A 14,045-nucleotide genomic window follows, 5' to 3' on the forward strand; every position below is an offset into this window, starting at 1 on the left:
CATGTTCACCTTTGAATATAAGAGGAGATAACCAACTCCTCTTGTATACAGTTTTTACTGTTTTTCAAGTGTCAAAACATCTGAAATAAGTTGGGCACTGGTAATCCTAGCCTGTAATCCTAGCTACTCAGGAGGATGCATCTGAGAAATGCGGTTCAAAGCCAGCCTGGGTAAGAAAGTCCGTGAGACTCTTACCTCCAATAAATGACTAGAAAACTGCAAGTGGTGCTGTGGCTCAAGTGGTAGAGCACTTGCCTTGAGCTAGAGCTCAGGGACAGCGCCTAGGCCCAGAGTTCAAGCCTCATGATCGACAAAAAACAAAAACAAAAAACACACCAAAACCATCTAAAATAGTGCAATTTTCTAAGAATTAAAATGTGAGGTATTGGATTAGTGGGATTTGAGATGTGTACTATTTAGAGGTTTACCAAGAAACATACTTGATATTTGTCAATTATAGCTCAATAAAACTGATGGTAAAGCTTCTGAAACACTGAAACTTCTGAAACTAATGGACCTGTATAAATTCAGTTTTTATGAACTGTACATTCTTCATTGAGCATCAAGATGCTAGGGGGTGCTAGGAAGGTGGCTCAGTGGTAGAGTACTTGCCTCCCATGCATGAGGCCCTGGGTTCAATTCCTCATCACCACATAAGACAAAGCTGGAAGTGATGCCGTGGCTCAAGTGGTAGAGCACTAGCCTTGAGCTGAAGAGCTGAGGGACAGCGCCCAGGCCCAGAGTTCAGGCCCCACGACCAACAGGAAAAAAAAAAAAAAGATGCTAGGGTCTGCAAGGTGTCTCACAATGTAACTTTTCCTATTTAATAGAAACATATAGGTTAAAACTGTTTTTGTCTGTGTCTCCCTTCCTTTATCCCTCCTTCCTCACTTTCCTTAGGTCATTGCTGAAGCCCTTAATCAGCTAGTTCCTCAAAAAGCAAATCTTGTTTTACTGTCTGGTGCTAATGAAGGAAAATGTAACCTCAAAGAAAAGTGGTTTGGGACTCAATATAGCATAGAAGGTAAAACATCTTAACTGTTGTCCCATGCTTTAAGTATGTCTTATTCGCCTGGAACTTTTATTGTTTTTTTGTGGGAAAAAATATTTTTAAAATATTTAAATTTTGAGGGCTGGGAAGGTGGCTCAGTGGTAGAGCACTTGCCTTGCATGCCTGAGGCCCTGGGTTCGATTCCTCAGCACCACATAAGCAGAAAAAAAAAGCCAGAAGTGGCGCTGTGGCTCAAGTGGTAGAGTGCTAGCCTTAAGCTGAAGAGCTGAGGGACAGCGCCCAGGCCCAGAGTTCAGGCCCCACAACTGGACCCCCTCTCCCCCCCCCAAAAAAAAAATTAAATTTTGAAATGAAGACTGCTTAATTCTACTTTGTAAGAAGGTTTGTTTTGTTTGTTTTGCTTTTTTGCTATGTTTATATAAAAGTTTTAGATAGTAAAAATCTGTTGTTTTGGTATTAGGCAGGAGAACTTTTACTTTGGTTTAGAAAAGTTTCTCTTACACTTCCACTTCAGTGTACATGCATATTGCTTGGAGATCTTAATAAAATACAAATTCTGTCCAGGAGTGGTAGTAGACTCCTGTAACCCCATCCTACCACTTGGGGAGGCAGAGGTAGGCAATTGAGTTCAAGGCAGCCCAGGACATACAGCAAGTACCTATCAAAAAAAACCCATATGAAACCAAAGCATTCTGATTCAGTGGATCTGAAGAGAGCCTGGGATTCTGGGATTTCTAACAGTGTACCAGGTGATAGTGATGCTGCTGACACCACACTTTGAAAGGTGAAAGTGTAGGTTTCTTGGATGGATATGTCAGAGCAATTTCCCTGAGAAGAGAATTGATTTTTTTTTTAATGCTGAGGCCTTGAACTCAGCATAGGGCCTTGCACTATTTATTGCTTGACCTTTTCTTAATGGCTTTTTTTGTTAATGGCTGGCATTCTAACACTTGAGCTGTATCTCTAGACTGACTTCTGAGATTGAGGCTCATGGAATTTTCTGTGTGGACTAGCTTTGAACTGAGATCCCCAGATATCAGCATCTTGAGTAGTTAGGATTATAAGCATGATCCACTGATACCTGGATAGCACAAGTGATTTTTTAAGGCCAAGTTGAAGATGATTGGTTTGTTGTTAGGAGAATTGTCAACATTGCATTATTTGCTGGATAAGTTTGTTTTTCTCCTTTCTACAGATATTCAAAATACTTGGGCTGAACTGTGGAAGAGTAATTTTGAATTAAATTCAGATCTTCATCTTCCAGCTGAGAACAAATACATAGGTCAGTAAAATATCATTATATCTATGTGCTAATCAAAAGTACCTATATAAGAACATTGGTTTGCCATATGAATCATACTTCTGAATTCCAACAATATTCTGAGGTGGGCATGCTTTGTCTTGTATATAGTATAGCTAATTTTTCATGACAAGGAATTGCCATTATCTTCTTGATTATTCTAATTTCTCAAATTTATTTCCAACAATTCCACTCCTATGTATACATTGCCAAAGGAATTGAAATAAAGGCACTCAAAGAAGTACATATATGTGTTCATTCATAGCACTATTCACAATAGCCAAAAGATGAAAAGACAAAATTGTAGTTTATATATATATATTATTTGGTCATAAAAGAAAGTACAAATATATGTTATAGTGTGGATGGACCTTTACAATACTATTCCAAGGAAAAGAAGTCAGACAGGGAAGTCATATGTAAGTTCATCTAAATATCTAAAATAAGTAGATTAATTTAGACAGAACAAAGATTGGTGCTTTCTAGGTGCTGAGGAGACTGGGGAGAAAGAAGCTCCCTGAATGGGTATGGGATGTCTTTTTGGTGTGATAAGAATGATTTGGAACTAGATTAAAAATGGTTATTGTACAGAATTATTAGTCTGTTAGTACCTTTAAGGGGTTAATTTTATATGTGTGAATATCACTTCAATTAGGTAAAAAGCCTGTTGTGTTTTTTTTAAATTCTTGTTTAGTTTGGATAGTTTAGTTCTATATCTTGACTTTCAGATGTTTTTAAACAATATGGTTCTTTTTAAGAATGATAAAAACTTCTTTTAGTCTTAGTTTTATTTGGCTACTTCTTGATTAAATAATTATGAACTGAGGGGCTGGGAAGGTGGCTCAGTGGTAGAGCTCTTGCCTTGCATGCATGAGGCCCTGCGTTCAATTCCTCAGCACCACATAAGCAAAAAGAAAAAAGCTGGAAGTGGCGCTGTGGCTCAAGTGGTAGAGCGCTAGCCTGGAGCTGAAGAGCTGAGGGACAGCGCCCAGGCCCAGAGTTCAGGCCCCACGACCGGACCCCAAAAAAAAAAAAAAAAACAAAACATTATGAACTGAGATGATAAGTTTGGTTTTGTTTGAGTAGAAATACTTAGTAGCCTTTTAAATATCCATAGGTTGGTAAAAGACATTCTGATTGAGGAATGTATTCATTCATAAATTGAATTATATAAGTATCCTCATCAAAAGTCCCTCTTACCTAAAATTGTTAAAGAAAGGGAAGATAACTGATAAAGATTTAACATGACTTGAAACCATTGAAGGATATTGCTTGTAAAAAGAAATAGCACTGGTGACTCACACCTACTACTCGGGAGGCTGAGATCTGCAGATCATAGTTTAAAGTCAACCTGTGTAGAGAAGTTTGTAACATTTTTTTTTATCTCCAATTAATCAGCAAAAAGCTAGAAGTGGAGGGGTGGCTCAAGTGGTAGGCACATACACACGTGTGCACACACGCATACACACACACACACACACACACACACACACACACACACACACAGAAGTTACAGATTGTCAGTTCATTCTAAGACTGTGCATTATACTTTGGAATTAGAATTTGGTTTATTTCAGCCATAAAGAAGCATAGATTACTGGGAACCCTGTTAAAATACTGAATGCATTATTTATTGCTTTTTTCTTCTGTTAGCCACGGACTTTACATTGAAGGCTTTTGATTGCCCTGAAACAGAATACCCTGTTAAAATTGTGAATACTCCTCAAGGTTGCTTGTGGTATAAGAAAGACAACAAATTCAAAATCCCTAAAGGTAATATATTCTTCATCTAAAAGGAGTGAAATAACTCAGTTTTTTCCTTCACTTTGTAATAATCCTTTGTTCCTTTGTCTACTGCTTGCTTCCTTTTACCTTTCCCTTTGAAGATAGACCTTTTCGGGGCTTTTCTATCTGATTCAAATTGTGCTCCTGTGCAATCATAGAAATCCATATTAATTTCCAGAAGATAAAAAGTTCAAATTCAGACATAAATTGTTTTTAGATAATAAATTGTTTCTTTCAGATAAATGAAAACAGAACCAGGTATTTGAGCATTTTACCCATTTGGTTTGTAGCATTATTATTATTTTATTGTTGTTATTAAGATGATATACAGAGTGATTACTGTTACATAAATCAGGTAATGAGTACATTTTTGGACAGTGTCACCTGGTATTTATTATTTTTAAACAACACAACATTATATGAAGAAAATTATTCTTATGTACAATAGATAGCATAATCCAGCATTACAAGTATAAAATCTCCTCCTGTGCTTCCCCCTGCCATTTTTGCTTTTCAGCATAAAGAGTCCAATATAATATTAAGCAGACTAGAAAGTCCTGTCTTTAAGAACTGTGTTGTGCGTTTATTGTCAGTCCTTGTGTGTAACATTAGAGCTTAGACTGAAGCATCTTAGAGTGCTCTTGGGTGCCAGACTTTGCACCTTGGCGCTCTGTGGAGGATTCTTGACATTTTCTCAATAAGGTGTTTGCATAAGTTTGTTTGCTTCTTTATTTTTGGTGCCTATGAGACACACCCTTCATAGTTTTTATTTATTTAATTAATTTATTTTTTTTTGGGTCCGGTTGTGGGGCCTGAACTCTGGGCCTGGGCGCTGTCCCTCAGCTCTTCAGCTCAAGGCTAGCGCTCTACCACTTGAGCCACAGCGCCACTTTCCGCTTTTTTTTTTTCTGCTTATGTGGTGCTGAGGAATGGAACCCAGGGCCTCAGGCATGCAAGGCAAGTGCTCTACCACTGAGCCACCTTCCCAGCCCTCCATAATTTATTTTTGAGACAGCCTTACCATTGAAACCAGGTTTGGCCTGGAATTTGTGTTGGTTCTTCTTCTGCCTTTCAGGGATTACAGGTGTGTACTATCATGCCTGATTTTACAATTTTTATGCATGGTCTTTTGTTGGTTTATAAGTGTCAGAAAAGTTTGTTGTTTGTTGTAAATTGGAGGTATTGGTGTTTGAACTCAGGGCTTGCACATTCCTAGACTCCTTCCCCCGCTCCCCCTTTCATTGTTCTCCAAATAGGGTTTTGAATTTATTCCTGGACTGGCCTCAACCACAATCCTCCTAGTTACATTTCCCACAGAAGCTAGAGTAACAGGTGTGAACCACCACAGCCAGCTTTTAATTGAAATGGGATCTTGAAAACTATTTCCTGGGTTGCCTCAAACTGTGATCTTCCTGATCTTCACCTAGGAAGGATCTTTGCCTAGCTAGGATTACATATGCATCACATGTGCATCATTACATGTGCCTGGCCCCCAGAATGTAAACGTGTATTCAACTTCCTTAGCAAAAGAACTCTGCTCACCAGGCATCATGGCACATACCCTGTGTTCACAGCTGCTCAAGAAGTGAAAGGCTCTGCTCTTGTTTTCTGTAAACATTGGGACTCTTCCATTAATGTTCTGACATGCATACTTCAGTAAACATTTTCTCTATCTGAAGCCATTGATAAATACAAATATTGGTAGACCTCACTGTGTGTGTGTATATATCTTGTGAGGCCAGGTACCGATGGCTCACACTTATAATCCTCGCTACTTAGAAGGCCGAGATTTGAGAACTGAGGAGCAAAGTCAGTCTTGGGCAGGAAAGTCTGGGAAAATTTTTAATTGTGAGTCCACTTAACCACCAAAAAGTTGGAAATGAAGCTGTGGTTCATGTGGTAGAACTCCAGTATTGAGGAGAAAAAAAAGCTAAGAGACTATTCCTAGTCCCCTAGTTCAAGCCCCAGTACCAGCACTAAACAAAACCCTTAAGAATAAAAAAAGGTACAAAAATGTCATTAAGACTTAAGAACTGGTTGTTTATTCAGAACTTAAAGCATATATTGGGGAAAAAAGATGCTTAAAATAGTTGATTAATGTATTTCTATATTTTATCTATGGCTTTTTGGTTTTTAAAATTTTTTATTTGTATTTTTTTTTGCTGTACAGGGGTTTGAAATATCTTTGTGCTAGCTAATAAGGTCTTCTTTTTCTTTCAGCCTATATACGTTTCCATCTGATCTCACCTTTGATACAGAAGTCTGCAGCAAAGTAAGCAAATGTCTTCTCCTCTTCCTCCTTCCTTCTCCTTCTTCCTTCCTTCTCCTTCCTTCTCCTTTTTCTCCTCTTTCTTATTCTTCTTCCTCCTTCTCTTTCTCCTCTTTTTTTCTTCTTTCTTCTTCTCTTTCTCCTTCTCCTTTCTTCTTTCTTCTTCATTCTAGTTTTTGTTTCTTCTTGTCCTGGGGTTTGAATTCAGGGCCCAAAGGTTAGCCTTGTGAGCCACAGCTCCACTTCCAGTTTTTGGTGCTTAAGTCAAGATAAGAATTTCATGAACTCTCCTGCCTGGACTGGTTTCAAACCATGGTCATTGGCACTTAGCTTCCTGACAGCTAGAATTACATGTATGAGACACAGTTCCTGCTTTTCTTTTGTTGGCTAATTGGAGAGGAGAGTCTTGAATTTGTCTGTCTGGGCTGCCTCTTCCTTTCCTCTTCTTCCCTCTCCTCTCCACCTCTTTTTCTTCTTCTTCTTTTTTTTTGGGTGTGTGTATGTGTGCCAGTAATGAGGTTTGAACTTAGGGCCTCATGCTCTTGCTTAGTGTTTTTGCTCAAGGCTGGCATTCCACCATTGATCTACACCTTCACTTCTGGCTTTTTGCGTATTAATTGGAGATAATTGTTTCATTAACTTTTCTGCACTCGAAATCTCAGTCCTCAGATCACAGCTTCCTGAGTAGATAGGATTACAGATGTGAGCCACTGTTACCTGGCTCCTATGGTCATTTTCTATGTGTAAATGACATGAAAAAGATTGGGAAGCCCTGCTTATAGCAGTACTTACAGCAGAAAGTCCTGAGCAAGCCTTGAGCCAAGTTAGTACACATTGTGAAGTGGAGAGTTCAGACCTTCGTAAAAGTGAACTTTCTTACTGTAAATTGAAGAAATCCCATTTATTCATGTTTTTCTTATGAATTAATGGCACAATCTACATTGTGTACTTCCAGTGTGGTCCTCTTTGACATCTTTGTCAATATCCTTACTCACAACCTTGCGGAACCAGCTTATGAAGCTGATGTGGCACAGCTGGAATATAAACTGGTAGCTGGAGAACATGGTTTAATTATTCGAGTGAAAGGATTCAACCACAAACTACCTGTAAGTACATGTACTCTTTTCTTCATAGGGAGCTTTAAAATATCACTTTATGTTTGCTGTTATAGAGCCAAGCATAGAGGTCCAGGATGCTGTACACAGAAGGAAATGTTTATTAGCTGATGATTCACATCTAATCCTAGCTGTTCAAGAGTCTGTCAGGAGGATCATGGTTTGAAGCCAGTCTAGGTAGAAGTGTCCATGAAAATTGGTCTCAGAAATAACAAGCAGAAGTCTGGTGCTAGTGGCTGATGCCTGTAATCCTAACTACTCAGGAGGCTGAGATCTGAGGATTCTGGTTTGAAGTCATCTGGAGCAAGAAAGTTTTTGGCAGGTTGTGGGACTTGAACTCTGGGCCTAGGCGCTGTCCCTCACCTCTTCGGCTCAAGGCTAGTGCTCTGCCACTTAAGCCACAGCACCACTTCTGGTTTTTTCTGCTTATGTGGTGCTGAGGAATTGAACCCAGGGCCTCATGCATGCAAGGCAAGCACTCTACCACTGAGCCACCTTCCCAGCCCTCTGTGAGACTCTTATCTCCAATTAACCAGTAGAAATCAGTTGAAAATGGCACTATGGCTGAAGTGGTAGAGTGCTATAGCCTTGAGCAAAAGAAGCTCAAGGACAACAAGCCTCGAGTTTAAGCCCGAGGACTGGTACCAAACCAAAAAAGAATGACTGGAAACAAACATTCCATTTATAATCGTGACAAAAAAACAATACCTAGGAACCAATAGAAAGTATAGGACCTATCTAAGACCTAAATCTTCATATTTCTGTATAAGATAGCTGGATTTAAAATTGTCACTGTTTCTAAAGTTTTATATTACATTTCAGAATGGTGGAGATGCTGGTTAAAATTATATTTAAGGTCATTTGGAATGAGAGAATTTGAGAATACTAAGTAAAATGATAAAATGAAGAATTATCACTCTACCTTTGATGAATGCTAAGACTTTGGCCTTTTGATAATTCCTTCAGTTGTTAGTGCTTCTGTGTTTTCTAGAGTTCCTAGCACCATCTTCACCCCAGTAAAATACTAAAGAGAAACATTTCCCCACAATGGATTTCCATGCTTTGTCACTTAACCTGCTTTCCCCCCCTTTTCCTTTCAGCTATTATTTCAGCTCATTATTGACTACTTGGCTGAGTTCAGTTCCACACCAGCTGTCTTTACAATGATAACTGAGCAGTTAAAGAAGACCTACTTTAATATCCTCATCAAGCCTGAAACTCTGGCCAAGTAGGTATACACAAGATCAGTTTGTATTTGGAGCACATAAAAGTGTTTCACACAGAAGTGGTACTGTGGCTCAAGTGGTAGAACACTCTCCTTGAGCTGAAGAGCTGAGGGAGTGCCCAGGCTCAGAGTTCAAGCCACACAACCGACAAAAAAAAAAAAAAGTGTTTCACTTTCAAGGGGATGATGTGATGAGTAGCCAAATTAAATTACTCAACATACCATTTACCTGGAAATTTCAACTATTCAGAATTCATCAAGGTTCCAAAATAGAACAAGAAGTCAGCTGAAGAGTCTGTAATACTAATTTTTATACCTTCTAATAGGCAATTGCTTTGGGCCTTCTTTCTCCCAGAGCTTATTCTTATCCTACACATAAGGCTAATGGTAGTTTTTACACATACCTTTGTGTGAATCAGAAAACAGGTGAAGTTTTTCTGGGGAATGACAGGAAAATGGTCCTGAGCTGACACAGCTCTTGGTTCACATGGCTAGCAGGCCTCTTCTTGACGTTCTTGCTGTGCAGATATCTGTAAATGGTGAACCAGTAGCACAGCCTATACACAGATTTTGATTTTTTACTTGGTTATAATGAGCCCATAAACTACCAGAAATAGAAAGCAGCAATAGAAGGGATAATGGTATTATGTAATAACCAATAATTTAATCACAAAATGTTAAAAAAAAACTAATCAAATACAAGTTGGAAAGAGCATTGTAACTTGATATAGTGTTTTATATCTAGTAACTCTTGAATAGCCCTGCATCGTGTACAAGTATTACTTTATTGAACAAGACTTCAAAAAACCCAGTAACTTATGAAATTTCCTTAAGTTTTGTAGAGTAATATTGAAGATTGTGTGCTAGATTTGTTTAAAGAACTTTATATATAGTCTTACCCAAAACCTAGGTGTTATTACTTTCTCTGACTTACATATAAGGAAGAAATTGAGTCATAGATGTTAAAAACTTTCCAAGTTCAAACAGCTTTTTAGGGCTGGATTTGGGACAGTTGAGAGATGTGGAGATGAAGCTACTCTGGTTCTGGAGTACAGCAACTACCTGTACTATCTTGTCACCACAATAATAGATACCCTTGGGAGTGGCCCCCTGTAATTAATGGATGTTAGCAAGGCTTCACACCATACCAGCAATGAATTTAAAATAGTGTATGACTGGGTAAGTTTGACTCATCTGTCATTCTTATGTTAAATATTTTATTCCCTAACTTAGAAAAGTAATACGTTGTTGTACTGGTTAGTAAGTTTACTTAAAAGTTAGTGTATCCAGTTTTTGTTTTTTGGTGTCTATTCTTCAACTTAGAGCCTGTGTGCTGTCCTTGGGTTTTTGTGCTCAAGGTTAACACTCTACCAATTGAGCCACAGCTCTGCTTCCAGAGTTTTGTTTTGTTTGTTTTTTGGAGGGCTGTCTAATTGGAGATAAAAGTTTCACAGAGGTGGGTGCCTATGGCTCATGCCTGTAATCCTAGCTACTTATGAGGCTGAGATCTGAGGATCGCAGTTCAAAGCCAACCAGGGCAGGAAAGTCTGTGGGATTCTTATCTCCAATTAATCACTGGAAAACCCGAAGTTGGGAAATATGGCTCAAAGTGGTAGAGCACTCGCCTTGAGTTGAAGAGCTCAGGGACAGTACCCAGGCCCAGAGTTCAAGCTCCATGACCAAAAACAAAAAAAAAAGTCTAACAGACTTTGCTGCCTGGGTTGGCTTTGATTGCAATTCTCCTATCTCAGTCTCCTGAGTAACTGGGATTACAGTCACGAGCCATTGGTGTCCATATGCAGTCTTAGACGCTTTTGGTTATTCTGTGACATTGTTTCTCCATCTTAAGTTGTGATGGCAATTGTCTCTCTTTAGAAACACATAATATACAGATACTTGACAAACTGTTTCTTACTTTGAAGATGCATTACTTGTAACAAGCCTTTGTTTTTTTTTCTTCTCTTGCCCTTTCTTTGTACAGAGATGTTCGGCTTTTAATCCTGGAGTATGCACGTTGGTCTATGATTGACAAATACCGGGCTTTGATGAATGGCCTTTCCCTTGACTCTTTGCTGAGGTTTGTCAAAGAGTTCAAATCTCAACTCTTTGTTGAAGGTCTGGTGCAGGGGAATGTTACAAGCACGGTAAGTGTGAGGTACTCTGTTACTGTAGGTAGGCCTGAATCTAGTTGTGGACTCTTGAAGTTCTTCCCTAAAAGAGAAACTAATCAGGTTTTGGTAGTCTACTATTATCGTAGTGTTCTGATTAGGAGGCAATTTGACTCTCCTTGTTGGGCAACTTTTTCTTCTCTCTTTCTCTCTCTTTCTTTTGCCAGTCCTGGGGTTTGAACTCAGGGCCTGGTCGCTGTCCCTGAGTTCTTTTGCTCAAGGCTAGCACTCTACCACTTGAGCCACAGCACTACTTCCGGCTTTTTTGTATATGTGGTACTGAGGAATAAAACCCAGGGCTTCATGCATGCTAGGCAAGCACTCTACCACTGAGCCACATACCCAGCCCAGGGCAACTTTTTCTTAGGAAAATTTGCTAGGCCAGCGCCAGTGGCTCACGCCTGTTATCTAGCTATCAGGAAGCTGAGATCTGACCGAGTATCATGGTTTGAAGCCAGCCTGGACAGGAAAGTCCATGAGACTCCTATCTCCATTAAACTACTCAGAAAAAGCTGAAAGTGGCATTGTGGTTCAAGTGTTAGAGCACAAAAGAGTCTTGGGCAGCACCCAAGAGTTTAAGCCCCAGGACTGGCAAAAAAAAAAAAAAAAGCTGGGCAACTCTTTCCGAGGTTTGGTATATTATTTGTGCTTTAATATGGAGATCAGAGTGGAGAAGGGGAATTGTAAGAGGGTTGTATACGTGTGTACATACATACATAAATAGAACTGGTATGTCAAACTTTGTCGAAGTAAATTACAAATGAAATGACCAGATTTATATGAGGTATGTGGAGTCCCAGAAATAAACTAGAATGTTGGTTTTCATGGGTTGGCAGGTATTGGTAGTGGATGTGAGAGAGGGGAAACAGGAGTTGTTTAGTGAGTATAGAATGTTGGCTTTACAAGATGAGAAGATTCTGGAAATGTGTTTCACAAAGCTGAACTATATAGTTTAAAAAATGTTTTAAGATGTTGGTTATATGAAAAATGATGAAACCTGAAGTTAGCCAAGTCAATCAAAAACAATTGTTTAAGGATATGAGGTAATCAGTACTCAGTAACGGGTATGGCAGTGAGAAAGAAGGGAGGAGTCTGTGATACTGCTCACATTTCTACAGAGCTGGGAGGTTGGTGGAGGTGCAGGAACAACAGGAGTAAGAGCATCTGAGGACTTTGTTTTGATATATAACAAATTGTGTGTCTTTGGGGCCTTCAGAGTGAGGCCTTCCCTAGGCCAGAGCATACATTTGGGACTCTTTCTTCAAGTTGTTTGGCAGTTGATTGTCTTCTTCCACGGCCTTCTAGTTTTTCAGGTTTGGTCCTTTGATGGTATATCTAAATGGCCACTCTTGAAATTATATTTGAGGGCTGGGAAGGTGGCTCAGTGGTAGAGCGCTTGCCTTGCAAGCCTGAGGCCCTGGGTTCGATTCCTCAGCACCATATAAGCAAAAAGAAAAAAAGCCGGAAGTGGCGCTATAGCTCAAGTGGTAGAGCGCTAGCCTTGAGCTGAAGAGCTGAGGGACAGCGCCCAGGCCCAGAGTTCAGACCCCACAACCGGACCCAAAAAAAAAAAAAAAAAGAAATTATATTTGATATCTGTTCCTTGGTTTCTGTTCTGCTCACATAAATTACTTTCATTGCTAGAAGGGTAGGGAAAGCTTGCCTGTTTTCCCGAGCAGTGCAAATACCAGGTAAGGGGCTCTTGTGGACCAGAAGGACTTAGTACTATGAATTGTTCCTGGAAAAACCACTTCAGAAATGAGGTCAATCCTTCCCTTGTCCCTCACTTTATAGATTTTTTTTTTTTTGGTCCGGTCGTGGGGCCTGAACTCTGGGCCTGGGCACTGTCCCTCAGCTCTTCAGCTCAAGGCTAGAGCTCTACCACTTGAGCCACAGCGCCACTTCTGGCTTTTTTCTTACGTGGTGCTGAGGAATCGAATCCAGGGCCTCAGGCATGCAAGGCAAGCGCTCTACCACTGAGCCACCTTCCCAGCCCCCCTCACTTTATAGATAACGGAAGTCTTGACAGAGGATGAAGATGTAGTCACTTAGTATGAGTGCTTTCCTTACTGGATTATTCTGTCCAGGCTCTGTGTCAGTGGTCCCAAGTTTCTAAACTGTGGTCACAGTCACCATAGATGTTGTGGCATAGCTAGATAAACTGACACTGAGCACATAAATTTGATTCCAAGGGAAAAGTGTTTCAGTGTACAAGTAACTAGTGCAGAGCAGTCCCCGAGAAGGGAAGCAGGATGAGTCACTATTTGATAAATACAGTAGGAGTTGAATCATGAGTGATTACCCTGATCAGCGAATGGCTTGTCCAGCTTTTAGGTGATAAACTGAATCTGCTTTCTAATACCATCATGGTCACCTACTCCAAGAAATTAGAAAATTGGGAATACTAATTTTCCAGGTAAAATTAATTTAAGAGGGACTGATTTATTATTTTCTTCTTGTCTCATAGGAATCTATGGATTTCCTGAAATATGTTGTTGAGTAAGTAGTAATTTTGTTCTTTTTGAGGGTTATATGGTCTTAGAAGAAAAATGGCATTGAGCCACAGCTGAGTTATTAAACTCACATTTCAAAGAAGTTTAAAAAGTTCATTTTCTTTCTGCCTTTTTTGTTTTTTTTTGAGGCTGAGGTAAACAATGCAGTTGAGAAGAGACCAGCCTGTCTGCTTCTTCCTAGTTTTTGGTTAAGAGGATAAAGAAGTACTTCACTGACCCATGTAACTTGTTTTGCAGCAAGCTGAACTTCAGGCCCCTGGAACAGGAGATGCCCGTGCAATTCCAGGTGGTAGAACTGCCTAGTGGCCACCACTTATGCAAAGTGAGAGCTCTGAATAAAGGTGATGCCAACTCTGAAGTCACTGTGTACTACCAGGTCAGTTGGCCCCATTGTTCAGCCATCCTCATGGCTAAATACCTTTACAGCACTGACGTGTGGTAGGAGGTCTAAAGTACCTAAGAATAAGTTAACCTTAATTGCCCTTTTGTTGTTAACCTATAGTTTTTTGTTTTTTTGGGGGTGGGGGGGAGTCGGTCATGGTGCCTGAACTCTGGGCCTGGGCGCTGTCCCTCAGCTCTTTAGCTTAAGGCTAGCACTCTACCACTTGAGCCACAGCACCACTTCCAGCTTTTTCTGCTTATGTGGTACTGAGGAATC

At 39.9% G+C, this 14,045-nt stretch overlaps 1 protein-coding gene across 1 annotated transcript in view; it reads left to right on the forward strand.

The window, feature by feature from the left end:
• The window catches only part of Nrdc (nardilysin convertase), a 66,122-nt gene that overhangs the window by 48,037 nt on the left and 4,040 nt on the right, over positions 1 to 14,045 (forward strand). The window contains exons 19-27 of the mRNA XM_069987238.1: positions 901 to 1,024; positions 2,208 to 2,294; positions 3,966 to 4,085; positions 6,318 to 6,369; positions 7,322 to 7,472; positions 8,582 to 8,709; positions 10,688 to 10,850; positions 13,342 to 13,373; positions 13,625 to 13,763. Coding sequence (XP_069843339.1) covers positions 901 to 1,024; positions 2,208 to 2,294; positions 3,966 to 4,085; positions 6,318 to 6,369; positions 7,322 to 7,472; positions 8,582 to 8,709; positions 10,688 to 10,850; positions 13,342 to 13,373; positions 13,625 to 13,763 — 996 coding nt within the window. The remainder of the gene's footprint in view (positions 1 to 900; positions 1,025 to 2,207; positions 2,295 to 3,965; positions 4,086 to 6,317; positions 6,370 to 7,321; positions 7,473 to 8,581; positions 8,710 to 10,687; positions 10,851 to 13,341; positions 13,374 to 13,624; positions 13,764 to 14,045) is intronic.

Source organism: Dipodomys merriami, unplaced genomic scaffold (assembly GCF_024711535.1).
Source record: "Dipodomys merriami isolate MVZ:Mamm:240054 unplaced genomic scaffold, mDipMer1.0.p SCAF_34, whole genome shotgun sequence".
NCBI classification, from domain to species: Eukaryota; Metazoa; Chordata; class Mammalia; order Rodentia; family Heteromyidae; genus Dipodomys; species Dipodomys merriami.